Source organism: Ips typographus, linkage group LG4 (assembly GCF_016097725.1).
Source record: "Ips typographus isolate SLU linkage group LG4, UJ_Ityp_2.0, whole genome shotgun sequence".
NCBI classification, from domain to species: Eukaryota; Metazoa; Arthropoda; class Insecta; order Coleoptera; family Curculionidae; genus Ips; species Ips typographus.
The window spans coordinates 163,845-190,817 of record NC_138425.1 but is presented as its reverse complement, the minus strand read 5'-3'; the positions used below and the strand labels follow the sequence as shown (position 1 = coordinate 190,817).

General features: G+C 36.5%; 1 protein-coding gene across 4 annotated transcripts in view; it reads right to left on the bottom strand.

Moving 5' to 3' along the window:
- LOC145728231 (integrin alpha-PS2-like) overlaps positions 1–26,973 on the bottom strand; it is a 41,536-nt gene that overhangs the window by 3,863 nt on the left and 10,700 nt on the right. For 2 of the 4 annotated variants that reach the window (XM_081978305.1, XM_081978303.1), the window contains 21 exons: positions 25,371–25,471; positions 23,542–23,662; positions 22,445–22,506; positions 15,120–15,168; positions 14,838–14,915; positions 4,975–5,150; positions 4,709–4,918; positions 4,555–4,657; positions 4,256–4,502; positions 4,037–4,203; positions 3,833–3,981; positions 3,545–3,771; positions 3,261–3,489; positions 2,237–2,406; positions 2,003–2,181; positions 1,852–1,943; positions 1,683–1,794; positions 1,484–1,624; positions 1,228–1,428; positions 1,043–1,168; positions 706–990 (listed from right to left, as the gene is read on the bottom strand). In XM_081978305.1, the coding sequence (XP_081834431.1) occupies positions 706–990; positions 1,043–1,168; positions 1,228–1,428; positions 1,484–1,624; positions 1,683–1,794; positions 1,852–1,943; positions 2,003–2,181; positions 2,237–2,406; positions 3,261–3,489; positions 3,545–3,771; positions 3,833–3,981; positions 4,037–4,203; positions 4,256–4,502; positions 4,555–4,657; positions 4,709–4,918; positions 4,975–5,150; positions 14,838–14,915; positions 15,120–15,168; positions 22,445–22,506; positions 23,542–23,662; positions 25,371–25,445 (3,199 nt within the window). In that variant the 5' untranslated portion in view covers positions 25,446–25,471. Of the gene's footprint in view, positions 1–705; positions 991–1,042; positions 1,169–1,227; positions 1,429–1,483; positions 1,625–1,682; positions 1,795–1,851; positions 1,944–2,002; positions 2,182–2,236; positions 2,407–3,260; positions 3,490–3,544; positions 3,772–3,832; positions 3,982–4,036; positions 4,204–4,255; positions 4,503–4,554; positions 4,658–4,708; positions 4,919–4,974; positions 5,151–14,837; positions 14,916–15,119; positions 15,169–22,444; positions 22,507–23,541; positions 23,663–24,867; positions 25,051–25,370; positions 25,472–26,973 lie in introns of those variants that run through there. The other 2 variants (XM_081978306.1, XM_081978304.1) reach the window with 2 other exon arrangements.

Below are 26,973 nucleotides of genomic sequence, written 5' to 3'. Positions count from 1 at the left end.
AAGCTTTTAGAACAGTCATTGACAAAGTCCTGAAAACACATACAAAAAAAGCAAAAAAAGAACATACATAATTATTACACTACACATACAATATGAATCACACATAATTACACCTTACAATTATTTAAAAAAAAACAAAACAAAAAGGCAGTTACCCTGTATAAGAGAGGAGAAAGAGGATCAAAAACACAAACAGTGCTGCTTGGTCAATTTATGGCAGAACAAGGCGCCTCAAGAACTGGAGTAGAATTCGTCCAGAGAATAGTACGTCCCGTCAAGCAAAAACCTCTCAGGTGGAGAAGAATGGCTGGCCTCTCACGTGGAGAAGGTTATTAAAAAGTCTCTTGCCACCGTAAATAAGCGACGACTTAATCTTCTCCGTGTGAGGAATGGGAAGCCTCAAAACGAATCCCTCGGACAACTGACCCTCAAGCTTGCCACGGACAAGACAAATCGTCTCTAAGATGAAAATGCAGCACAAGGTGAGGATACCATGTTCAATGAAGAGGCAACACGACACAAGCACCTCAATGCTCGTTTGTGCAGGAGAAACACGGAATTGAAGCGGCTTCGAGAACAAAAATTGTGTGTGTTGAAGCTCGACATACTTTGCCCTTTACTGAGGTAAGTGATTTTATACTTTTAAACTTGAGTTTTAGCCAAATTTCCACATTACTGAATAAGTTAATAAAAATCGTAACTTACTAGAACGTTGCTGTTCCTCTAAACGACGTCGTTGTTCTTCCAGTTGTCTTTGACGTTCTTCGTATTGTAGCCTTTGTTCGTAACGCATACGGGCCTCGTTGGCTTGATCGATTTGAGGGGTGGTTGTGGTTGTGGTAGTAGGGCGGCGCCTGGGAGTTTGTGGCTCCACGTAGGGCGGAACTGGGGTGGTTGACAAGTAACCACCACCTTCTCGCGCCCCTCCACCAACTGTGTACGCGTGCTCCTCTTCGAATCTGCGTTCGTTTGCACTACTCGACTGCAGACCTAAAATAAATTTTACTACTTGATCTAATTTCAGCTGGATTCCAGTACTTACTGCTCGATTTTGACTGGATGGTTTCTTCTTCAGTCCGCCCAGAAATCGACAAGTTTTCTCCACCCTGGGTGGCTTTGCCACCGCCAGAAGAAGTGTAAATAATCTTTGATTTGTGTTGCCCACCTTCTGATTTATTTTGACATCAAAAGGTAAATTTTTTATTTTCTTTATAATATAAGTCTTACTTCGTTTGGAACCATCCAAGTTACTGCCACTAGTCAGCTGATCACCCACATTGTTTGATGAATAATAAGTGTTGACTATTTTTCCAGAAGCGTCCCGCACTGTAGTGACATTAGTCAACACTGTAGTTGGTACCCCATTCACCGTAACAGTTTGCCATTCGGTTTTAGTGTTGATCGTTTCGCCAGCTTTGCTAATGTGACCTGGAAACGGGGTATTTTAATGTGTCGCACAATAGAACCACAAAAAAAATGGTACCGTAACTGTCTTGCACGTTGCTAAGAGAAGCGGAGGAGTCGTTGTGTCTTCTCTCAAAAACTACAGAAGCATCTCCGGATGAACTACTGATTTCTTCGTCGAGTTTGGATGGTTGAAGAGTTCGACCGCCACCAGCCACAGCTAAAAATCATATTAAGTTTGCATAAGTAAAACAGTAAACACTATAATAGGGACTGACCTGTGACAGTTTTACCGGATTCCACCTTGATAGAAGAGTAACCAGAACCAATATCATGACTGGATGCGTCGATTTGCAGTCTTTCCCAAATGGGTTTAGGGTTGTAATCCAGCTAAAACACCATAAAACAATAGTTAAAAGTTCACAATTTACTCAAAAACAAAGTTACTTGATAGTTTTTGTAATTAGCCGGAGCTGGAATAGTGCAAACAACTCCTTCGGGAACGTGAGGTTGTTCCAGCAGGTACAGCAAGTCTTCCCCTGAAAAAAACAAACAACACAGTAAAACATCATAATGATAAATTCAAATCAAATTATACCTGCTAGTGTCTGCCAAGGCCACAAAAAGTACATTTCCGCCTCGAAGATTTCGGCAGGTCCTTTGTTTTTCAACGTGTACAAGTGGGTGACTTGAGGCCCAATATCCGACTCCTTATCAATGGTTTCACTTGAATATTGAGTGGTGTTGGACAGGTAAATTTCTTGAGGTATTGAACGTCTGAAAATAGGACATTACATAAGGCAAACTGTAAGAAATGTCGTTTTTCACTTACCCGCTCAAATCAAGCGCCGAATCGACCCAAATATCGATCGCAATATGGCTGTAGTTGTCGTCCAACGTTTGATTCAGTTCCGGATTAGTGCTGTTGACTTGCACCTCAAATTCGTAGGTGGGTGGAATGTCTTGTTTAGGATAAGGTATGAAAATCATCCTAAATTTGGCCTGCGGACACAAAATGACAGTTTAAGTAGTGTTTTAAGCACATTTTTGGAATCCTCATTAAATTTCCTATCTACTAACCTAAAAAAAACACTACCAAATTGAGTACAGTCAGAGAGAAAAACAGTGTCAAAGTTTGAACTAACAGAAACACAGTTTGAAAGGACAGTCAAGGACAAAATCGCCTGTAAAACCCATTTGTGGTGTGAAAATGACAGTTTTAAGCACATTTTTGGAATCCTCATTAAATTTCCTATCTACTAACCTAAAAAAACACTATCAAATTGAGTACAGTCAGAGAGGAAAAAAGTGTCAAAATTTGAACTAACAGAAACATAGTTTAAAAGGACAGTCAAGGACAAAATCGCCTGTAAAACCCACTTGTAGTGTGAAAATCACAGTTTTAAGCACATTTTTGGAATCCTTATTAAATTTCCTATCCAATAGTCTAAAAACCACTAAAAAATCGAGTATAGTCAGTTAGAAAAACAGTGTCAAAATTTGAACTGCTAGAAACACAGTTTGAAAGGACAGTCAAGGACAAAATCGCCTGTAAAACCCATTTGTGGTGTGAAAATGACAGTTTTAAGCACATTTTTGGAATCCTCATTAAATTTCCTATCTACTAACCTAAAAAAACACTATCAAATTGAGTACAGTCAGAGAGGAAAAAAGTGTCAAAATTTGAACTAACAGAAACATAGTTTAAAAGGACAGTCAAGGACAAAATCGCCTGTAAAACCCACTTGTAGTGTGAAAATCACAGTTTTAAGCACATTTTTGGAATCCTCATTAAATTTCCTATCCAATAGTCTAAAAACCACTAAAAAATCGAGTATAGTCAGTTAGAAACTTACAATTCTTCCAGCAGGTAAAGGATTGCCAATATCGCAACTGATTGTTCTGTTCTCTCCCGAACTGCACAGAATACCCTTCATATCGTCCTTCACTTCGTACTTTTTGTAGTAAACCCCGTCCGGGTAAATCATGTCCAAAGTGGTTTCGAAAGAGTCTTCGCCCAGATTGGACACGATTATATCGAATTCGATGTTAGTGTTCGAGTCCAACAAGTATTTCTCCACGTTTCTGTGTGAAATTATCGATTGAAGCCAAATACACGTTATATCATGTGGAAACTCACTTGGTTATTTGCACGTTCAGATTGGGAATGCAAACGTTGTCATGGCCGCAATTCTTTTGGATAATGATGGAATCCTTCCTGGATGGCGGCAAGTTTAGGTCCAGGACTGGTTTCAGTAACGATTGAGGATTTCTCACTCGGCCATAATTGAAAGAGTCACGGTCGTCTTGTATCATAAAGTATTTCACTTCCGCTTCTAGTGGAGTTAGTTTATCACGAATGTCGTTCTATAAATGAAAAAAGAACACGTTAAATTGTTGTCAATTGGTTTTCCCTAAACAATCTTACCTTAATATAAATTTCTTCAGTCTGACAAATGTCCTGACCATCCTTGTACAAAGTGATGGTGTCGTTGATCGTATGAGAGTTTTGTCTTGAGAAGGCCATTCTGGGAATGTTTGGTTTTTTAGTGTCCAGGTTATATTGGACGTTCAAACCTACGTAATGTTACAATTTAGGATACAATATTTTTTTATTTTTGTGGTGACATACGGATTTGTTGAGGAATTCCTTTTCCGGTATATTTAATGCAAAAATCGATGTTGGTGCAGGTTCCCTTTTGTCCATTCCTCAGGACGCAATTCTTCTTCTTTATATCGATTTGTTTGCTTTCCGCACTGAATCTGACAAAGGCTTCCACCCTTACAACGGGTCTTGACCTAATTTTGGTCGTGGTTAACATTTATGATGTACAGAGAGAGAAAGACAAACCTAAAGAAAAACGCTGCATTGGACAAATAAGCCCCCACTGCCATATCAGGATAGTCATTCCCGTCCATGTCCAATCCACCGGTAACTGAGAAACCGAAAGTGTTCACGGGGATGTTGTTTCGCGTATTTATGTCTTCGGCGTAGATAACTTGTCCGTATTTCTCCAAAACTCCTTTGGCAGACCCGTAGTAAATGTAAACGGCACCTCGATTAAACTCCCCATCGTAAGGAGCACCAACAGCAAAATCTAAAACCCAAAATTAAAAATCTGAGATGTCTAAAAGGTGTTCTATAAGCACCATCAAAACCGTCCTGGTTCATATCACCTAAAAAGGCCACGCTATGTCCGAATCGTGCTTTTGAGTTGGTACCATCAATGAAAGATGAATTATTGAAACTTTCCTGCAAAAAAACTCCTACAGACCCGGAAAATAATAAAAAGTAATAACTCACAAGCCCACCACCTTGGTAGAACACGTACACCCTCCCCACATCGTACTTGTCTTCAGTATTGGGTTCAGTATGCATTGGAGCTCCCACAATCAAGTCCAATTTACCATCCCCGTCAATATCACCAGAAGCTAGAGAATACCCAAAGTAGGACCCTAATTGTCCACCCGAGATGTTTTTGTAATTGGTCAAGTTCCAAGTGAACAGTAAAATCTGCAAACCATCATTTAAAAATAACTTCTACAAGTTACAAACTGAGTGCAGCAAACCTTTCCGTGTAGTTCCGCGCCCCTGGGCATGCCCACAGCAATGCCCTGCTCACCATTACCCAAAAAGTCTCCCACAATGGTGGAATACCCCAAATACGAGTCGTCGTCCTGTTGTCTGCCCTCTCTGGTACGAAATACCGCAGGTCTATTTTCCAGACTTTGCTGATGCACCGAACCTGAAAATGTCCTCCACATTAAAATTGGCAAAGTTGCGTACATTCAGATGATCCTGTGCAATTCCGGTTACACTGAAGCACTCGAAGTGATTATTATGATGAGTACACCCAAAGCTGTAAGCCATTGTTATGAAAAAACTAATATAAAATGTGCACAGAAACCTAATTCTTGATGAAAACGGTTTCCAAGCTAAATCAAACAAAACGATGACTTCAAAGTTGGATAATGTTTAGTTATTAATAATTATTCAACTTTGAAATTGTCTAATTTTAATTTGATGGGCAGCCTAAATAAGCAACCATTAAGCCCGTTTTGTATGCGTTTTGCGTTCACCAAAAGATTGTTAATGTTCTGTCAAGTTTATACTAACAAAGTGTCTTTTCAAGTAAACCGCGACAATTTTAGTCTTTTACCTAGAAATACTGCAACCAAAATAAATCGCGGTGCGTGATAGATTGAAAAGCTAACAATAACCGGTAAATTTACCATAGAGACTTGCACGCAAAATATTTCCCAATAAGTAGTAGTGAGGAGGAAACGGGCGTTCTATTTTTAAACCTTTTGTTATGGTAAAGCCAATCTGGCACGGTTTAGAAAATTTATTGTTTCTAAAGATTGTTTGGCACACATTTTCGACCCGGTTACCCGGAACAAGCCAGCGGAATTTTCAGTACGTACACACATAAAAAATTAGGTTTACACGAAATCGAGGCGTTTTCGTTCGATTATCAGTTAGAAATTAATATCAATAATAAATTTAACCGAAACACGGTTAAGTTACACTAAACTATTTTTAAAACGCGCTAAAAATACTCAAGGTGTAAAACACGATGTGTAACCGGCATAAATATTCAATGGTCTTGACAGTTCTTAAATTAATTTGGGTTAATATCCCGTAATATAAATTTCCTCGATCGAGAATCCTAAAGTATTATAAATAGGATTTTATTAAGGATTTCCAGTTTTTGATCTAAACATCCGCAAATAAACAATGCCAGTGGTAAATTAGCAACACTTTTGGACCTGATGGAGAAGGTTTTCTGCGTAAATCAGAGATCACAGTTGATTGGTAAAAAAAGGCAGCTTTTAACTGTGCAGCGACCAATCACACACCGAGATTAACACGTAGGCAGAGCAGAGCTTTGTTGACGTCACAATGACGTAATTTGACAATTGGTAAACTCGAGGTTTTGTCAAATTACGTCATCGTGACGTCAAAAACGCCCTGCTCACCCCATGAAGCTTGAAAACGAGTTTTGCCTTGTAAAGATTCTGTCTTTAAATTTATTTGTACTCAAATGCCACAAGTAATTTAAAACTAAAAAAATTTTTTTCTGGCAGGTGGAATCAAATTGGCCGATGTCACGTGACCTGCTTAGATTACTTAAAAACTAACATTGTCTAATATTTTTTAAATTCAACTTTCATCCATAAACTTGAAAATTTGCTTGAATAACATAATTTCAAAATAATTAATACAACAAGCCTTACGTAATTCATAATGGCGGTTTGCAATGTTGTCAGATGGGATTTCTTGCAATATTTTATCATATAATCATGCACAGTAGCACTATGATCGCAGCAATATAATAGAAACGAAAAAACTTACAATGCAGCCTGATCAGTTCGACAAATTTTTCTCTGGTGAGTTGAGTAGGAAAAAACTGGCTACAATGCTGTACAAATTGGCACAAAAAGAAACTTCTAGTTTAAGGCAGCAAGCTGAACTCTGTTTTTTTTTTGACCAATCACAATTTAGTTAGTTCTAATATGTTGTCTTGTTGAGAGCTTAACAGAACTGGCAACATCGTGATTTCCCCTACAGTTTGTGTCACTTTTTTCCCTAAACTTGTCAGACAGTTAATAGAAATCAATGAATCATACATAGTAAGTGGAAAGGCCACAGGGGTTATGCGGTTTCACAATTATTGAAACGTACAACAGCTGTCAATCCGTTTGTAACAAACCAGCGATTGGAGGATTTTATGTCGAAATAAGACATTTAGCGGAAAAAACTTTGTTGCCCAATTAAGATCACCGAATAAGGTGCCGTCGGGATATTAAACATTAAATTCTAGACAAGATAGACGCGAAAACAATTAATTTAGCTCGGGGCGTACCGATTCGATTATCTGTGCCGTTATGGCGAGCGTTTAGTCCTATCTGGGCCACGAAGAAACCACCATCCTATCAATCGCTTCGACTGTTTCTTCATATCTTCTGATCTTTATTATAATGGCATAATACGCTATCTTCACCTCCCCGAAGTATAATAGTCGTAAATCTAGTGCGATCGTTTGTTATCAACGGATCGATCTAGGGATTTCGAATATGGACTCGTTTTTGATTTATTCAAATGTTATACTAAGTGAAAAATGGATCGTGTACTCTCGGAGAGAAAGTTGATGCTCTATTTCAAAACATTTTTTTGATTTCAACACTTTACTTATCTCCTCCCAACTATACCACAATGACATGTTTGTCTCACATCTGGTTGGTAATAAGATTCAATTAAAACAGTTATTACCTGAGTGTGTGTGAGAAAGAGGCAGAGACCGTATTTTTAGAAAATACCTATTAATAATAGCGCGTCCATGTGTTTGGTTGCTCAAGCCTAAAGCTCGTTGTTAGTGAAACTTCTTGTAAATATAATTAGGTACTTTAAAGCTGCGCGATACGAGGGTCTTTATGGGTCGGCGAGCGTCTACATCAAGTCGGAATTGATATCCAGTGAGATTTTCATCGGTGCGCAAATGAGATTTGGGAAACGATAATGGCTTTTATGGGTTCGGCTATTATTTTACTGTTATACATTATACACTTCCTAACAGTTATTAGTATAAATCTTATATGGAAGGCAGTTCGATGGCTTAATTATCGTTTCGATGGGTAATGAGAAGCGTACGAACATAAACACAACTACTCTAGATGATAGTCTAGACGAGTGCAGGTGCTACAAACCTCCACAATCCAGAATGAACGTTACTAAGCAAAAATAAGTCAGTTTTTATAGTTATTCCGGTTATTAACACACAATTTGATTGGTTAATTGGTTTAAACTCGAAAACCAATCAAAAAGTGTGTTTTATTTTACTTATACAATCTTGAAAACTACTCTAATCGGGAATGATTCTAAAAAATTACAATATGCAACCAGAGATACACAATGTAGGATTTTAACCTAAAATAGTCACCAGCTTAATAACGCCTCCTAGCGGAATAAGAATGAATTATTTAAACGAGTACGGTTCAATCATCAGAATAAAGCTCGGTTCTCATGTATCCGGAATTATAACGGAGGCGGTGCGGAATGAATGCTTTTTACACACGGAAAACTTTGTCGCTGACTGTGTTTTCAAACTTTGGCAGCACTTTTCTCCCTGACTGTACCGAATTTAGTGATATTTTTTTAGGCTATTGGATAGGAAATTTAATAAGGATTCCAAAAATGTGCTTAAAACTGTCATTTTCACACTACAAGTGGGTTTTACATACGATTTTGTCTCTGACTGTCCTTTCAAACTGTGTTTCTGGCAGTTCAAACTTTGACACTGTTTTTCTCTCTGACTGTACTCATATTGGTAGTGTTTTTTTAGATAAGTAGATAGGAAATTTAATGAGGATTCCAAAAATGTGCTTAAAACTGTCATTTTCTCATTCCAAGTGGGTTTTACATACGATTTTGTCTCTGACTATCCTTTCAAACTGTGTTTCTGGCAGTTCAAACTTTGACACTGTTTTTCTCTCTGACTGTACTCATATTGGTAGTGTTTTTTTAGTTAAGTAGATAGGAAATTTAATGAGGATTCCAAAAATGTGCTTAAAACTATAATTTTCTCACTCCAAGTGAGTTTAACAGACGATTTTGTCGTTGACTGTGTTTTCAAACTTTGGCAGCACTTTTCTCCCTGACTGTACCGAATTTAGTGATATTTTTTTAGGCTATTGGATAGGAAATTTAATAAAGATTCCAAAAATGTGCTTAAAACTGTCATTTTCACACTACAAGTGGGTTTTACAGGCGATTTTGTCCTTGACTGTCCTTTCAAACTGTGTTTCTAGCAGTTCAAATTTTGACACTGTTTTTCTAACTGACTATACTCGATTTTTTAGTGTTTTTTTGGACTATTGGATAGGAAATTTAATGAGGATTCCAAAAATGTGCTTAAAACTGTCATTTTCATACCACAAATGGGTTTTACAGGCGATTTTGTCCTTGACTGTCCTTTCAAACTGTGTTTCTGTTAGTTCAAATTTTGACACTTTTTTCTCTCTGACTGTACTCAATTTGGTAGTGTTTTTTTAGATAAGTAGATAGGAAATTTAATGAGGATTCCAAAAATGTGCTTTAAACTGTCATTTTCTCACTCCAAGTGAGTTTAACAGACGATTTTGTCGCTGACTGTCTTTTCAAACTTTGGCAGCACTTTTCTCCCTGACTGTACCGAATTTAGTGATATTTTTTTAGGCTATTGGATAGGAAATTTAATAAAGATTCCAAAAATGTGCTTAAAACTGTCATTTTCACACTACAAGTGGGTTTTACATACGATTTTGTCTCTGACTGTCCTTTCAAACTGTGTTTCTGGCAGTTCAAACTTTGACACTGTTTTTCTCTCTGACTGTACTCATATTGGTAGTGTTTTTTTAGATAAGTAGATAGGAAATTTAATGAGGATTCCAAAAATGTGCTTAAAACTATCATTTTCTCACTCCAAGTGAGTTTAACAGACGATTTTGTCGCTGACTGTGTTTTCAAACTTTGGCAGCACTTTTCTCCCTGACTGTACCGAATTTAGTGATATTTTTTTAGACTATTGGATAGGAAATTTAATGAGGATTCCAAAAATGTGCTTAAAACTGTCATTTTCACACCACAAATGGGTTTTACAGGCGATTTTGTCCTTGACTGTCCTTTCAAACTGTGTTTCTGTTAGTTCAAACTTTGACACTATTTTTCTCTCTGACTGTACTCAATTTGGTAGTGTTTTTTTAGGTTAGCGGATAGGTAATTTAATGAGGATTCCAAAAATGTTCTTAAAACTATCATTTTCTCACTCCAAGTGAGTTTAACAGACGATTTTGTCGCTGACTGTGTTTTCAAACTTTGGCAGCACTTTTCTCCCTGACTGTATCGAATTTAGTGATATTTTTTTAGGCTATTGGATAGGAAATTTAATGAGGAATATGAGGATTCCAAAAATGTGCTTAAAACTGTCATTTTCACACCACAAATGGGTTTTACAGGCGATTTTGTCCTTGATTGTCCTTTCAAACTGTGTTTCTAGCAGTTCAAACTTTGACACTGTTTTTCTCTCTGACTGTACTCAATTTGGTAGTGTTTTTTTAGGTTAGTGGATAGGAAATTTAATGAGGATTCTAAAAATGTGCTTAAAACTGTCATTTTCTCATTCCAAGTGGGTTTTACAGGTGATTTTGTCTCTGACTGTCCTTTCAAACTGTGTTTCTGGCAGTTCAAACTTTGACACTGTTTTTCTCTATGACTGTACTCAATTTGGTAGTGTTTTTTTTAGGTTAGTAGATAGGAAATTTAATGAGGATTCCAAAAATGTGCTTAAAACTGTCATTTTCTCACTCCAAGTGAGTTTAATAGACGATTTTGTCGCTGACTGTCTTTTCAAACTGTGTTTCTGCCAGTTCAAACTTTGGCAGCACTTTTCTCCCTGACTGTCTGTAGGCTGAACGATTTTCCGCTGTCCGCATTCCGCGAATGTTCCGGATTCATGTGAACCAAGCTTAAGGCTTTTGTATAGTTTCTATGGCAGAAAATTTAAAAATCCAGATTTCAAGCAAATTTACCAAACAATTGCGATTTGGCTCGAGAATAATAATTCCATAAACCACGTTGCTAACTCAAGCAACAAAAGAAAATTAATTAAACACGATTTTGTTTATGCGGTAATAGGTATTTTTAAACTAAGCGCAAAATTCCGTTCGAATTATTTAACGAGCATTATAATTCAGTTTGGTTTGTAATCACTTTAAACGGTTACTAAAATAAACCATCAGTTAACTGGAACTTGATAAAGATTTTTTGCTACTCTACCAGTCCGTTACTTGTCGCAGGATCGGCTTGTAAAACTCGATTTTTACCATTTAATGATGAGAATTAACTAGACGTACCGTCGTTTATTTTTATGATGGTACCGCACCTGTTTTACCCGCACAATTTTCCATATATTGAACGTTGTAATAAATCAATATAAGTTGACTGCATTTCTTTAAAAGGAAGATTTAAGAAGACATTTTGTTCACATGAGCAGTATTTTCGTAAATCTGCATGTGATTGGTCAAAATATCAAACTTCCTGGAGGACAAATAACAACCAGCCAAAATCTGTCTTTTAGAAACTATACAAACCTGATGAATAAAACTTACACTTATTTGTTTGTTTTTTCGATGCAATCGTGACCTTTGAAAAAGAGTAAAAGTGACAAAAAAGTCCCCGATTCTCGCCTTTTAAAGTAGCGAACCATTGGGACAATTAAAATACTGTGTGGTCACTGCGTATGCGATTACGTAGGCCCGCGTCGACGTAATATCGACCATCTGTCGATCGAATACTTTTGTCCTAAATACTAGGTCGTCGATTTAATAACTGAAATTGCTCTCAAAAATTCCTTATGGATCGATAATCTCGCCACATTCCGATCTATCCAGTTCGAGTAACATCACACAAAAAAAAAAACAAATTACACTTGGTTAGGGCACATAAACGTCGTTTTAGTAACTTATTAAAAAAAAAGCCGACCAAAATTTAGTATTTGATTAAAAATGACAAATTAGTAAAAAAACTGCACCTTGGAAGTTAACACTCCTACACCAAATGGTAAAATGATAGATCATGGTATGTAGTAATGGATATGTTGGCTCTACTCAGGTTAAAATATAACGTGTTGCTTTACTTGCTTGTTCACCTGTTTTATTAAGGACTATTTTTGTTTGCTACCACCCTCCATACTTATAAGGCAAATCCTGTTGGTCGAGTGATTCGTTTCAAGCTAATTTCGACTGTAAAAACATTTTTTTAGTCTGTCACTGATTTACTTTTTGAGCATCATCGGCATTGTTATTTAAATAAGCCATTTACGTACGACAAGGCAATTTATTGAGATGTTGAATGATTAATGAGGGGCGACGCACAATACCATTGCAAAAGCAAATAACAACAATTATGACGAACAAGGTTTTTATTAAATCGGATCGGCAATAAATTTATTATACGATCTTGAACGATTAGCATCAATTTCAATATTTACGATCGGAATTCATTAGAACTTGTGCCTTTACCGTATAAAAATGGATTAGAAGAAATACGGTTCTGTCGTTACTGGGGAATGTACATAAAACACTCTAGCGTTATAAATTGCCCCCAAAGCGAAACTGTATACGCAATAATTAATAGAATTTTAAATCGTTTAACACTGTTGGTAGTTTGTGATTGGTAATAGGCAAATGCGGAGTCACCATTAGGTGACTAAAAAGCCAAAAAAACATCCAAAACGGCTTATTAAAAGCGCAGGTAGTACACCACAATGTATTCGATTATGCTTGCCTCATAAGAAGCACAATTTACATTAAGTGGTACTGCACTTGTTAAGTTATTAAAGTGCCAAATAAAAATTCAATCATTTTGACAGTTGTAGCGTTGTTCGTTGGCAAATTTAACCAAGTGACACTAGAGCGTGACAACTGTCAACTTTTCGCTCCATAGAGCTAACAATGTGAAGAAACAAGTAAAGCAACACGTGATTATTAAAGCCCGCACACGGAGTCATCGAAACCAACTCGTGAAGTATTCCTTTATACAGGGTGGTCCAGTTTTAAATGTCAATAATTAACCCATTAAAAAATAAGTTGACATTCATTATGTCATTTTCCTGAAAAGTGCTTCCTAAGGAAAATACAGTCCTTCAAATTTCTGTTTAAAAATCGTTTTTTTTTGTCATAACTGTCAGACCGTTGGAGGAATATTGATCAAATTTGGAAAGCACTTTATTACGGTCAAAGACCCAAAACTAACCTAACCCAACTTAAAAATTGTCTTGGAAACGGAAAATTCACTTAAGAAGTTTAAAAAATATTATTGTAGCCAGTTTTCATAGTTTCCAGACAAACTGAAAGACTTTAGTTTTGAAAATTGAATTAGAAACGATAAACATTTCAGAAGCTTAAAAATTGTGTTTGTAACCAGTTTTCATGCAAATCGAGAGACTTTAATACTGAAAATTGACTTGTAGGCATAAAAACTACTTTTTCAAGACTTTGTTACTACAAATTCATACATTTAAACCTTAAAAATTGACTTGAACCCCAAAATGTGACTGAACTAATGAAAAGTGACATCAGAAGCTTAAAATTTGCATTTGAAGTAAGTTTTCATAATTTGAAGACAAATTTCAATATTTTAGTCTTGAAAACAGTCTTAAATGCAGGACATTGACATTAAATTCATGAAAATTGTCTTGAAAACGAACTTTTCGTGTTTTTTACTTTGTTTTTCATTTTCTCAGAATTCTGGACTATTTTTAGTGCTTCAAAACTGCTTTCAGCTTGGAAAATCGAGTTTCAAGACTATCTTTACCAAGTTATTGACATAGCAAACTTAAAAAACTATCTTTACATTCTTCACAGACTTAAAATGGCATTCTAAGCTTTGTCACTAGTAAATCGACTTCTAGACACCTCAGTGCTAAAAATTCGGGTATTTCTTAATAAACTAGACTGTTTTTAGTGTTTTAAGGCTGTTTTCAGTGCCTCAAATCGAGTTTCAAGACTATCTCTACAAAGTTTTTGACTTATCAGGCCTAAAAGCCAGTTTGTCCACTGACCATAGTCTTGAAAATGTTATTTCAAGCTTCTTCACTATTAAATTGACTTCTACACTCATAGGTGCAATAAATTGTAGCATCTCTAAGAAATTCAGACTGTTTTTAGTGCTTTTTAAGACTGAAAAATCGAGTTTAAGACTATTTCCAAAGTCAAGTTTCTTCAGTAAAAAAAATTTTGGTACCAAATGCTACAATAATAGTCTTGAGAACTAATTTTTAGAAATAAAATAGTCCGAAAATTTAATTTACTTCTAGACTTGTTGTCCAGACCAGAAAATTGAGTTGTACACCAATTAAAGTGTTGAAAATATACTTTTGGACTCTCTTTAGTCCTAGTAAAGTCAGTTCTAGCATTAAAAGTCAACTTTTATATTATTTTTAATAGTAAAAATGAGTTTCATGCACAATACAACATTGTCTTGATTTCCGGACTTTTTTTACTTCTTGAATGCCAGTTTCAGACACTCAACCAGGATGGCAGTCTGAGAAAGCAAATCATAAGACTATTCCTAGTAGTAAAAAAGTTTTTAGACTATTCAGTACAAATTTGGACTTTCACAAGTCTTGGATGTTCAGTTTTAAACTATAAAACGATTTTTTAAATTGAAATTTGGAGGACTGTATCTTCCTTAGGAAACGTTTTTCAGAAAAATGACATAATGCAAGTCAACTTATTTAGTGATTAGCTATCGAATGGTGAATTATTATTGACACTTAAAACTGGACCACCGTGTATTATTAATGAAGTTTTAAAAATTATTAAGTGGATTTGTTTGGTCAATAGATATGGTGGCGCTGATTAGAATGGTATGTCCGACGGTAGCTAAGAAATACCTTTAGCGCCGTACGTCGTGCCTAGGAGGCCGGGTGTATAGTTAAATCTTGCATGGGCGTCAATCGAGTACATTTGCCCTGAAAATTGAAAAAAAAAAACAATTTTTTCTGTTTCGAAAATACGTTTCGGGCCACTACTGTAATGTAAGAGGGCTGGAAAATAAATTGGGATTAAGAAGCGGTCATCTATGCCACAAAATACAGAAAAGAAAACGCATCCTGCAAAACAATCTATGTAACGTTTATAAAGGTGAACTAAAAAAGATAATAAACATAGTTTACCTTGCCAGTAGTAGCTTCCAGGGGCACCCACGAATAATCGATCACCAATCTGAAAAAAAAAAAAACTTTTTTAGTTCAAACACCTAAATTTTTTTAAATTATTTCATATTTCTAAATTTGTAGCTACAAAGTATGAATGTTACAGCCTTAAATCGCATCTGAGCGTACTTAGAAACAGTTTGGTGCGTAGAAATCCGCTTAACACGTTATTTATGCAAAACACGTTGCATTTACATGGCTTTTCTGATACCGGGACCATGTCTCCGACTATTAAAAGCGGCCGTTTATGACGTTCCGATCAGATATTGCGGCGAGTTGACACTGAAAGAAACCGAAACACAAATCTGTTTTTCTGGGTAAAGTACCAATCAGATTTGTGCGTTCTTAAAGCCTCGTTTGATACAGAAATTCAAAGAAAATTACGTCACAAATTCCAATAATTTGTATCAACATAAACTGGTCTCAATCAGCGATGCTGTCAAGTCTATACAGCAGAATTTGTTGATGTTTAGTTGCCACCAGATGTCGTAACTCGTTAATACAGTGGGTTGTTAAAGTTTTTTTGACGTTTTTGACATAAAGCTAAAAGTGTCTGGCAATTTACAAAACTATTCTAGAGGCTTCTGGAAATTTAAAAAATTTCTTGAAAGGTTTAGAATATATTTAGAATTTTTCTGTACTTTGGCAACTTTGTCATTTGTCCAGTTGTAACGATATCCTAATTGTTTCTGTGATTATCTGGTAAACGTCATTTCAAAAACTCCAGCGCTGACATTTAACGTAAAAAATGGCAATTTGACAACACTGCAACAACTAACAAAAATTACAGTTTGACAACCTTGCAAAAATTAGGAAAAATGTCAGTTTGGCAACATGGTGAAAACTAAGGAAAATTACATTTTGGAAACATTGCATAAATTTAGTGAAAATTAGAAATAATGTTAATTTCGGAGTGTTGTAAAAAAATTGATAAAAACTTTGAAAATGGTGAGTTTGGCAACATTGCAATATGTTGGTAAAGTTTAGGAAAAATTGCAAGTTAGCAATATCACAAATATTTGGATAAAATTAAAACTACAGAAAATGACAACATTGCAAAAGTATGGAAATCCAAGTTGAAAACTGGCAACACTGCTTACTGTCGCAGCCATTGACGTACTGTCACAGCTGTCGAACATTTCTGACACAATTCACAGTTGACAGCCAAAAAACAATTGTTCGTAACGAAAATCGTCGTACGTGCCCCGCATTTATTATAAAATCGAAAAAGAGTAATAACTTGATAAACTCTCGGAGAAGGAAAAATGAATGTACAGCGCCAAAGCCATCCTCGATCTATTTCACTGGGGAATTCAGGGCCCCTAATGGGGAATGCGTGTACCGGGTCGGCCGCAAAGATGAATTTCCTTCTAATAAACTCAAATACCGTGAAGAAATTACGACCAAATGCCACATAGAATTTATTAAATTATTGCGAGCCTTTCGGATCCGCAACTTCCGCCTCGGCATTTGCGAAATGGCCGCCTTTAGGCGTTTGGAACGTATTTCAGGTGTCGCATTTTTCCCCCCCCCCCGGAACCACTTTGGTTATAATACTTAAATAAATGCGTTCGATATATTCAGTTATTAAGTAATAAGTATTGCCCAAGGCTCAGATTTCTGCACAGTTGTCAATTAGCATAAAAATGATGAAACGTCACGTGATAGCCCCATTCATTAGCTTTCTTTTGTCATGGGGTCTGTGTCTATACGGCATATTACAAATAAGCGAGTTATGAACAATTTTTTGGAAAAGTGCACGAAATTTTGAATTTTCAAGTTTAATATACTAATAGTAGCCATATTGAATTTTTTGTCAATTAATGTGACCTCTTTTACTAATTTCAAACTAGAGAAGCCGAATGTGACGTCCCTTTGCTCCAACTGTCGCGGTTTCGGAGGCGACCTTAAAATTATGGAAGTTTTGACAGTATTCAGGGCGTGGCACTCTTAAACAAATGACATTTTGACAAATGACACTCCACGTCACATTTCTACCATTCTGCTGTCAAAACGACACAAAAACGAAAATAATTGTATTTGGTAATATCAAAATTAAAAATTCATAAATAACATACGTCAATAACATCTCGTTCAGTTCACATTTAATAGAAAAGCAACGACAACTATTACGTCACTGCCACAAGCCCTGTGGCGGTGACGTCATCAAGTGCTCCGCCATATTGAAATTTACGCACGTCGTTTATTACAAGCTAGGCTATCCATCTTTTTAATCACCTGTTTGGACGTTGCCGTATTGACAAATTCCTGCTTTAAATCTCACCATATGTATCTTTCATTAAGCAATTATAAATGAAAAAGAGAAAACTATATTGTTTTGAAAAAAAACATTCTAAGAATCTCACATGAATCTGTATAATTCATCGGTCCGTTTATTACTGCAACCAACAATACACCAGTTTCACATCTGCTCGTGGAAGATGTGGCAACACAGGGCATAGTCCCAACTGACAGTCGGTTAAACATTTTGAGGTTAGGAATTTTAAAAAGTCCAAAAACGACAAACAAAAGAAATAAAAACTTAATTTAGGGTTGTTTAAGTTTATTAATTAGTGTTGTTATTGCGAGACCTTCGTAGAATTTAAGATTTTTCTTCACCAAACTGGAAAGCTTGCAACACTTGGTGGTAAACAAAGGCGGAAACGGAAAGTTCCAATCAAACTTTGGCTTGGGAACAACAACCACATTCAATCAAAATTATCTGGAAAGAACATCACAGATAGGTGCATTCAAACGAGTCATTTAATAGACAAGAAAGGCAAATGATGACGTAACCGCCACAGGAAAATAAATGAACCATAGGTACTAAATACAGGGTAGTCACCACAAAAATGTCTAATTATTTTAATAACATATTCTGTATTCCACAGTATGGTTTTATTGTTACATTTGATGCGAATTTCGTGGTGAGTTTCACGCTGAGCCCCCCCGAACAAGTATAACATAGAGATCCACGATCTCACAAGAACCACCACGGTCCGATAAAACGTTAAAGAATTTGAAATTCAATGGGCAGTATCTTCAGTACCTTATCCGAGTGGATCTACGGCGAAACATTACAGTTCCTCGGTGTTTAGCTTTTAAATGGCAAAGTAACAAGAACTAGTTAGGCAATAGCGATTTGTCATCTGAGCCGTAACGCTTTCTTTAACTTTATTCATCTTTATGTGTGTTTTGTATGTGTGTGCACGACCGATTTTATGTTATTTCCTGGTTTCGTTCGTTTTTTTTTCCGTTTTATTGCAGAAAGCAAAAATGTTCGTCGCGGTTCCATTTCGGGCGGGCCGAAAGGCCCAAAAAAAGCGTGCCAATAAGCCTTAAAGTAAACGGACAGTAAATAACGGCGGACAATTTGTCGGAGCGAATCTCCACTTAAGAGCAATAAATTAATGGTGGCGATTAAAAGTTTGCGTTTCGAAAATGCCAAAAAAAAAAAAAAAACCACGGCGTTTTCCAAATAACAGGGCACTAATGGGCAGAAGGGACCAGCGGGCGGTCCGCGGCCTGTTAACCAGCTGTTAACGTGCGCCGACAAAACGACCATCCATCACAATGTGCAACTTATGGGCTCGTCCAGTTTGCAGCTTACGATACGATACCCTTTTGCATATGCCTTGACTTAAAACATGGGCGTGAACCCCATGCTCATATTTGTTCATCGCATTCTTTTCCTATTTAGTCACGTGTTCACACTGATAAAACATGTACATTTTTCTACTGCTAAATCTATACACTTCATAACCCAACAGTTAAACACAGTGTCACCAACGGTAAACAAATAAAAATTGACCTCAAAATTTACATACACAATTATTAATAACCACACAGGCAAATTTGTAAACAGTTTGCAGTATGGTAAACCTAAAAAAATTTGTTACCCAATTTCAAAACACCTGGTTTCTCTATTTTGTTGCAAAACCACAAAATTCATACAACCCAACCCAAGTAAAGAGAGTCCATAACATTCAATTCACAAAAATTCTTATTAAAACTCGTTTTGTCCATGAATATGCTGAAACCTCTACATTTTGCTGCAAAACAGCCTTCAAAGGTTTTATGTGACACTGCAGGTAGTTTCTGAGCCTCCAGCAACAATCAGTAAAGCTTCTGAAGAAGCTCGGTGTCTCCAATTTACTCTCTTAAATTATCAAGTACTGAAAGGTTAGCTAATGTAACTTTCTGTCATTAGTACGGTATAGAGCAAACTGTAATTACTTAATCTTGACAAGAAGGTGACAAATTTTCTCTTGTGGTGGTGTAATTATGATTTTTTTTTGGTAATAGAGTTTTTAAATCAGATGATGATACATTTTCAACGAATCAACACGCATCTTCTTAAGTGAATCGTAAATGTCGAAAAACCGCCAAGTCACCGTAAGATAAGGCGCGTTAAAAAGAGCCGGTGCAGCTCGCCTATACAATTTCCAAGTGATGAATCGAAAATACCGAAACCTAATTATGCGCTTATAAGGTGTTAGTTTTAATATGGGGACGGTCGAATGTGGATGGAGAGATCGACGTGTCAAAATAGTCATTAAGGTTAAAGCCTTTTTTTATTCGGCCCATTCAGTCCGACGATCGGGACATAATACGGCTGATTTGTGTACGGGTTGAGCAATCTTTTCATCGCCAACTTCTCCGGATGATACTTGACTTAAAATGAGCCGCAAAGTTTTCATGATTGATGGGTTGCTCAACATATTCATTTTTTACGATATAAGTCACTTCTGTCTTAGATTAGTTCTTAATTTTTTTTTTGCTCAATTAAAACTTAGTACGGTAAATTTTGAGCTTGAAATAATTGTATTTGTAATACTAAAATTAATACAAATACAACTGAGTACGTAAAATAAAAACTAAATCAATGAAATCAAGTTACAATTGGAAAAAATTCGAAGAAACTGTCAACAAACTGATAATTTTCAATTGGCGTTTCAAGATAAGAGATGCTCCCTCTGGTGATCAGTTATGAAAACAGTTTCAGGCATTCCACCTGTCATTTCTCCGTTTGTTTACGTTGTTTAAGTAACAGTGCACCGCCTACTATACTAGAAAGACTAGAAGGTGCTTTTTTTTTTGCTTTTTTTTTTGCTAATTTGAGGTCCTTTGGTATAAATATATCCTTTGCTGTGCATTAGAACCCTTATGGAGCAAAATAAAAATTTGCCAAAATTGCACTTTTGACAAAAATTGAATTTTTTGACTTTTTGAAAAATCGTAGCTCTTTTATTTAGACTCGTAGGAAATTCGTTCCTACGCCATTCGAAAAAGCATAAAAAATACTACAAAATGAGTTAAAAATGGCCTCTCTAGCTCCTCATGTTCCCGAGATATTGAATTTCAAAAAGTACCTAAAAAACCTCTCTAGTACCCCCCCCTTCTTTCAATTTTTTTGAAAAGTAAAAAATTTTAAAGTGCTTTTTTTGTGCTTATTTCACTTAATTTAAGGTTTTTTTGTATAAATATGCCCTTTGCTGTGCATTGGAACCCTTATGGAGCAAAAAAAAAAATTGAAAATTTTGACAAAAAATGGCATTTTTCGAATTTTTGAAAGGTTCAAAGTGGTTATTTTCCTTAATTTGAGGTCCTTTGGTATAAATATATCCTTTGCTGTGCATTAGAACCCTTATGGAGCAAAATAAAAATTTGCCAAAATTGCACTTTTGACAAAAATTGAATTTTTTGACTTTTTGAAAAATCGTAGCTCTTTTATTTAGACTCGTAGGAAATTCGTTCCTACGCCATTCGAAAAAGCATAAAAAATACTACAAAATGAGTTAAAAATGGCCTCTCTAGCTCCTCATGTTCCCGAGATATTGAATTTCAAAAAGTACCTAAAAAACCTCTCTAGTACCCCCCCCTTCTTTCAATTTTTTTGAAAAGTAAAAAATTTTAAAGTGCTTTTTTTGTGCTTATTTCACTTAATTTAAGGTTTTTTTGTATAAATATGCCCTTTGCTGTGCATTGGAACCCTTATGGAGCAAAAAAAAAATTGAAAATTTTGACAAAAAATGGCATTTTTCGAATTTTTGAAAGGTTCAAAGTGGTTATTTTCCTTAATTTGAGGTCCTTTGGTATAAATATATCCTTTGCTGTGCATTAGAACCCTTATGGAGCAAAATAAAAATTTGCCAAAATTGCACTTTTGACAAAAATTGAATTTTTTGACTTTTTGAAAAATCGTAGCTCTTTTATTTAGACTCGTAGGAAATTCGTTCCTACGCCATTCGAAAAAGCATAAAAAATACTACAAAATGAGTTAAAAATGGCCTCTCTAGTTCCTCATGTTCCCGAGATATTGAATTTCAAAAAGTACCTAAAAAACCTCTCTAGTCTCGAATAAAGTTCCAAATTTGATCAATATTGCTCCAACGGTCTCACAGTTATGACAAAAAAAACCGATTTTTTAAACAGAAATTTGAAGGACTGTGTTTTCCTTAGGAAGCACTTTTCAGGAAAATGACATAATGAATGTCAACTTATTTTTTAATTGGCTATGGATTGGTGAATTATTGACATTTAAAACTGGACCACCCTGTATAAAAATCAAAATTATTATCATATAGTAGATAAAACAATCAGTACCTACAGTACTAAATTTGGATTTGAAACTCCCTACATTTTCACGGCTTGTACCGTTCTCTTACTAAAAAAAAGTACCGCAATTTCAGTGGGACCTCAAAAACGACCACGATAAACTTCTCGGTAGCGCAAAAAAACAACTTAAATTGTTCTCGTGACACATTTACAATAAATTTTTACAAATCTTGACGAGCTTGCCCAATGACGACCGCTTCCATTTTTGGTCGTACCACATACATAAATGCATATAACATTCTTACCGCGTGACGACTTATATTATTTGTTTCTTATTCTTTGCGGTGCACCACTTTAAAATACTGACGAGAACTATCTACAACAACAATAAAGCCGTAAAACACGTCAGCCATTTTTAGCTCTAACGTTTGTTTTTTTTTTAGGAATAATTGTTATGGGTATCATGATGTGAAATCGACCGTACACGGAAACTTGCTCTGGGAAATAATAAAGAATTAAATCAATTAACATTTTGCGTGTTCAAATCGCATATGTGTGCATTGCAAGATTGTAGGAAACGCTTAATTGTGCATGCAGACAGTTTTATGTCACTATAAAGGCAATATAGTTTGATTGAGGTTGTATAGGTGTGCAAGCAGTTGTGCAACCCCTCCAATTCCAAATAAACGGAAAAAGTGAAGAAAACAAGCCTATTTTTAACTACTTACCGAATTGATGGCGGCACTAAAACCAGCCTGGCAAGATCCCTGACGATGGTATCCCCAATTACCTGAAAACAAACGACAAATTAATCCTCGACACATGTTAAACATAGATCTTCTACGAGATTAAATTTAAATCCTAATTGGTTGCGGCTTACGGTGTTTTAGAGAGAAAAAAAGGGGAAAGGAAACGACTAAGTGACTTCGATCATGCAAGTTCCAGAAATGTTATCGTAGTTCATAGATATTCTAAGGTAATTTGTATTTCATTCTGACAGTTACTTTAGAGGACAAATCCAAAGAAAAAACACATGTCGACCAATTGGTTTCCCATCAAACGTGACAAAGCATGAGAACACGTAAAGAATCGGGAAAAAAACAATCGTCCCAAAAGCCCCAGGAATCGAACCTTTTTCGAACGGGATGCGGATATGGGGCCCATGTGGACCCCAGATGCGAGTCGCACGTGCACCGTTTGTCGCAGCACTAAAAATTTCGTAAAATCGTCGTTAAACGGTGCTAAATGAAAGGATTGACTCGGGTACGGCAAACAGACGCCGGGTACTTAACGTTTTTATGCAAGGTTATACCATCTTAGAAACTTGTTGATTGGTAACGCAAATATCTGTCCGAACAATTACCCACAAATTAAAAGCATACTTTCTTAGGTATAGGAACAATGGTTAGAACCAGGTTTTGCAAATAATTTAGTTTGAAATTGTCACCCTGTATGAAAACCTTAAAAGCTTCCCAAGCGTGATCATAAGAGGTCTTAAGTGGGCTTTTATTTTAAGATAACCAACCCCTTGGGGTTCTTAAGAGCAATTTACGTTTCGTCGCTCTAATCTCAGACGTCTGTTCAATATCAGGACGTGGAAAAGTGAAAAACTGGTTGCAGAAGTTTATTCCTAAAATAGCCCGAATAAACATTCCGTGAAACGCCAAGATGAAAGGGACCCAAAGATCCTTCTGTTTGTATGTATATTTTTTATGCGAGGGAAGTCGTTAATTAGCTTGCCGATGATGGTTCATGGGGTGGTCGTTCTGTTTAAAATCCCTATAAACATTCGTAAAAATAAAGTGGTTCTAGGTGGTCTACTTACTAGTTCTGCAAGGTGAGTATTCCTCAAATTTCTCAAAGAGCTGATCGGCCACAAAGCAAGTTCCTACAGGGTCCCTACGGTTCATCTCCTTGCTGTACCATACGTATCGGGGTGCACATGCCTATAAATAGAAACAAAACAATCATTCATATAAGCTTATAAGAGTTGATTATCCTCTTTAACAAAGTAATGTCCACTACTTATCAACGCAACAACAATAACGTTTATTAATCTCTGGGATACGAGCGGAAATCGTAAATAACAAAGTTAATTTTCCAAAAAATCGCTGGTTGAGATAAAAAAATAAATATCTTTGAGTTCAGAGGCGCGAAGATGGCCAGGGAAGTAATAAAAACGATATCGCAGGTCGAAATAATAACGATAGTAGTGGAAGATCCGTTCGTACAGATTCAGTCGGTTTCGGATGTCGCGGCTCTATTTCTGGCACGACCGTCATCCAGAAATAACCAAGTCCACGTTGAATTCCCCCAATGCCGGCGTTGCGAAAGTCCCGGCCTGGATTTGACATCAAAGTGCGACGATGACGGGATCTGTTCATTCACTTTGGAATATGAGACTGTTTCACCTGGTAGAGTTGACGATTTTTCAGTCCTGGTGTGATGGGGTAGCATGTAGCTTCATCATTTGGAAAATGATTGTCTTGTTGAGCAGTCCAGTCAGACCTTCTCTGGAAAAAGTATAATTTCTGAACTGCTACACGTTGCACAAACCATCTTTATTGGAAAGTAGGCACATTTGGAGATCATATTTTTTGAAAAGTCACGAACCAGACATTAAGAGATCTAGCGTTGATTTTCTCACGTCGAAAACGATAATTCGGTATTTTTCGAGGAAGAATCCGAGGGGATTATCATCGTCGGCCATCTTAGTTGCACATGTTGATCCGTGACGACCTGAACGAGCAGTTTATCGGCCGCCGAGCCTAAAATTCTTTGTTTTGAGATGATCGCGCGCCTCTCTTTGTAAATACTTATTTTTAAAACACCTCTCTCTGTCGTTGCCACTTAAGACATTGTCTGTTAACGGGGCTCGTCTATAATAAGATAAAGGCGATTTGACATGACGGCCTTACAATAAGTTGCTATACTCATTCCAGAACACCTTTTCTGTAATCGTTTTTAATTTGTCCGGAGAATGACTAAGAAGAGTACACCAAAATGTATCAAATTCTTGGAGCATTTATGGCAGGTTTACATGGCCAGAATTTGCGTAAATCACATCACTGTCTGAAACTTGTGATTGCTGTGCAATTTACGAAAATGCTGCACATGTAGACTTAGCATGACACTATGAAAAATTCTGTACCTGTAACAATTCGCTCTTGTAAAGTTCCTTACAGGCTTTTCAACACTGTTTCCCATCTTTGCGCACCAGACATTAAAAGGGTTGGTATTTTTATTCATTCTTCTCTCAGCTTGATATAAAGCCCAGATCAGCGAATAACAAGCCCCAAAAAGTTTTATAAACACAGAACAACTCATTGATTCAAGAACGAATAAACATATTAAACAATAAACACAAACAATTAATAATTGGTTTTGACACTTTTAGGTTATGTGTTCTGTCGTCTGTCAACTGGCACTATTTTTCGATTTTGCGGTGTTGCCGGCGTTTGTGCAATCTGACAGTGTTTTTTAAAAGCGTTTGATTCTGACTGACTTACTTCGGATGCTTGTAATTCCAGCGAGGTTGAAGGCCGCCTCTTGCGTGTAAAAATGACTAGAGATAACGGCGGGCCCTTGCTAGTGCCACGATAATATTTGCCAAACAGATAAAGGCTTTTAAACCTCCCTGTTAGTAATACTTACAACGACTGGTCCGCCTTGATCGTTGCCGGAAGTACTCAGGGTGGCTCCGAACCATTGATGGCTCTTCTGGTCCATTTCGCGGTTTCCAAAGTATTGATTTCCTAAAATATTTTCCTCGTTAAAATTCAAGAAAAGGTAAATAAGGAAGTTAAGAGAATTACAGAAAACAAACTCGTCCTACACAAATACTACTACCACGGTATTTCAATGATAATGATGAGCGCCTGTCCGGAGGTCGATAGGATACTCCCACACAACAACGTCTTCATAACGACCATTATCTTACGGACAAACAGAAAATATGATTGGAAACTAATTCCGGTAATGGACTGTGCATAGTTGCATCAATGCAAAATACACGAGAGTTTGGGAACGACCGAGATTGGAATGTAAAAATACCGTGCCACTCGCCATATATACTTGACATTACCAACTAAACTATCGCCTTAAAGGTCTTAAAGGTACCTTTAAGTCTCATTGTATGTAGATACGTCCAGCACGCTTACTCCTCTATATAGAGTTTATGACTGGGTATTAAATTTGTAGACACGACGAGAGGAACGATTGTTGCAAAAAGTAGGACCCCATAACTCGATTATGGTGACAGATACGTCAAAATGTCACATGACCGAAGTTGTTTGTTGCTGTTGAGTATTTGTATAAAATTGCAATTGTTTTCTTCAATGATAACTACAGTTTACAGACATGTCAACATTAAAATGACCCTAAGGATGAACTATTTCTTTTTGACTTTAGCGACATATGGTTCAGGTTCTCGCTCCCGTTATTTTTCCATCTTTTTGCTGTCCCTCGAACGCCCGTAGCTTTCTTAACAAGATCGGCTCGCCACATATTATTCACTAAAATGGCGAATTCCACTCGGCTGCCAAACATATAAAGCGCAAAGTGCTAAAATGCCAGCGCAAGAACCTGATAAATCACATCACCCGCAAGAAGTAAACATGCGGTGCAACGCAAATAAACCATTCGTTATTTCTTTATGGGCGCACGCTTAACAAATGGATTCGTATGGCCTTAATCCATTTACCAGAATCGTCAATTCGGGTGAGTAAACCAATTTGCATAGGCAATGACGAAAATGAGTCACTGAATTTACTTTAAATTTGTGTGAATCGTATTTAATAAACATTAACAAATTTGTGTTTGTCTTCTAAAGATGTCTCAACTCAAACATGACTCAAGAGTTACCTCATGCAATGTCAATTCTTAGGATTTTTTCGTCATTGCTAAAGTACTACTGGTCAGTTGAATATGCAGATCTAAATCCGTGAGATTTATTGCTCAAACATTACATGCTTAAACTACCACTGTTATAATTCAATTTTCAAAAGTGGACCACTTCCATAAGGGTTTTCAGAGAAATCATAGAAACACGACAATTCTCCAATATAGTTTACCGGCAATTTGTAAGTTTATAAAGCAAAAACCGGATGTCATTTGTTGCGATATGCCCTATCTGACACGTAAACGCTAATGGTTGCATGATGTTTAACATAGTCGAGCGCCATTAGCGTCAAATCGTTCAAAGACACCAAGTAATTTATTTAGCAAACGTTAGAAACGGGGGCAAATGACAGTTCAG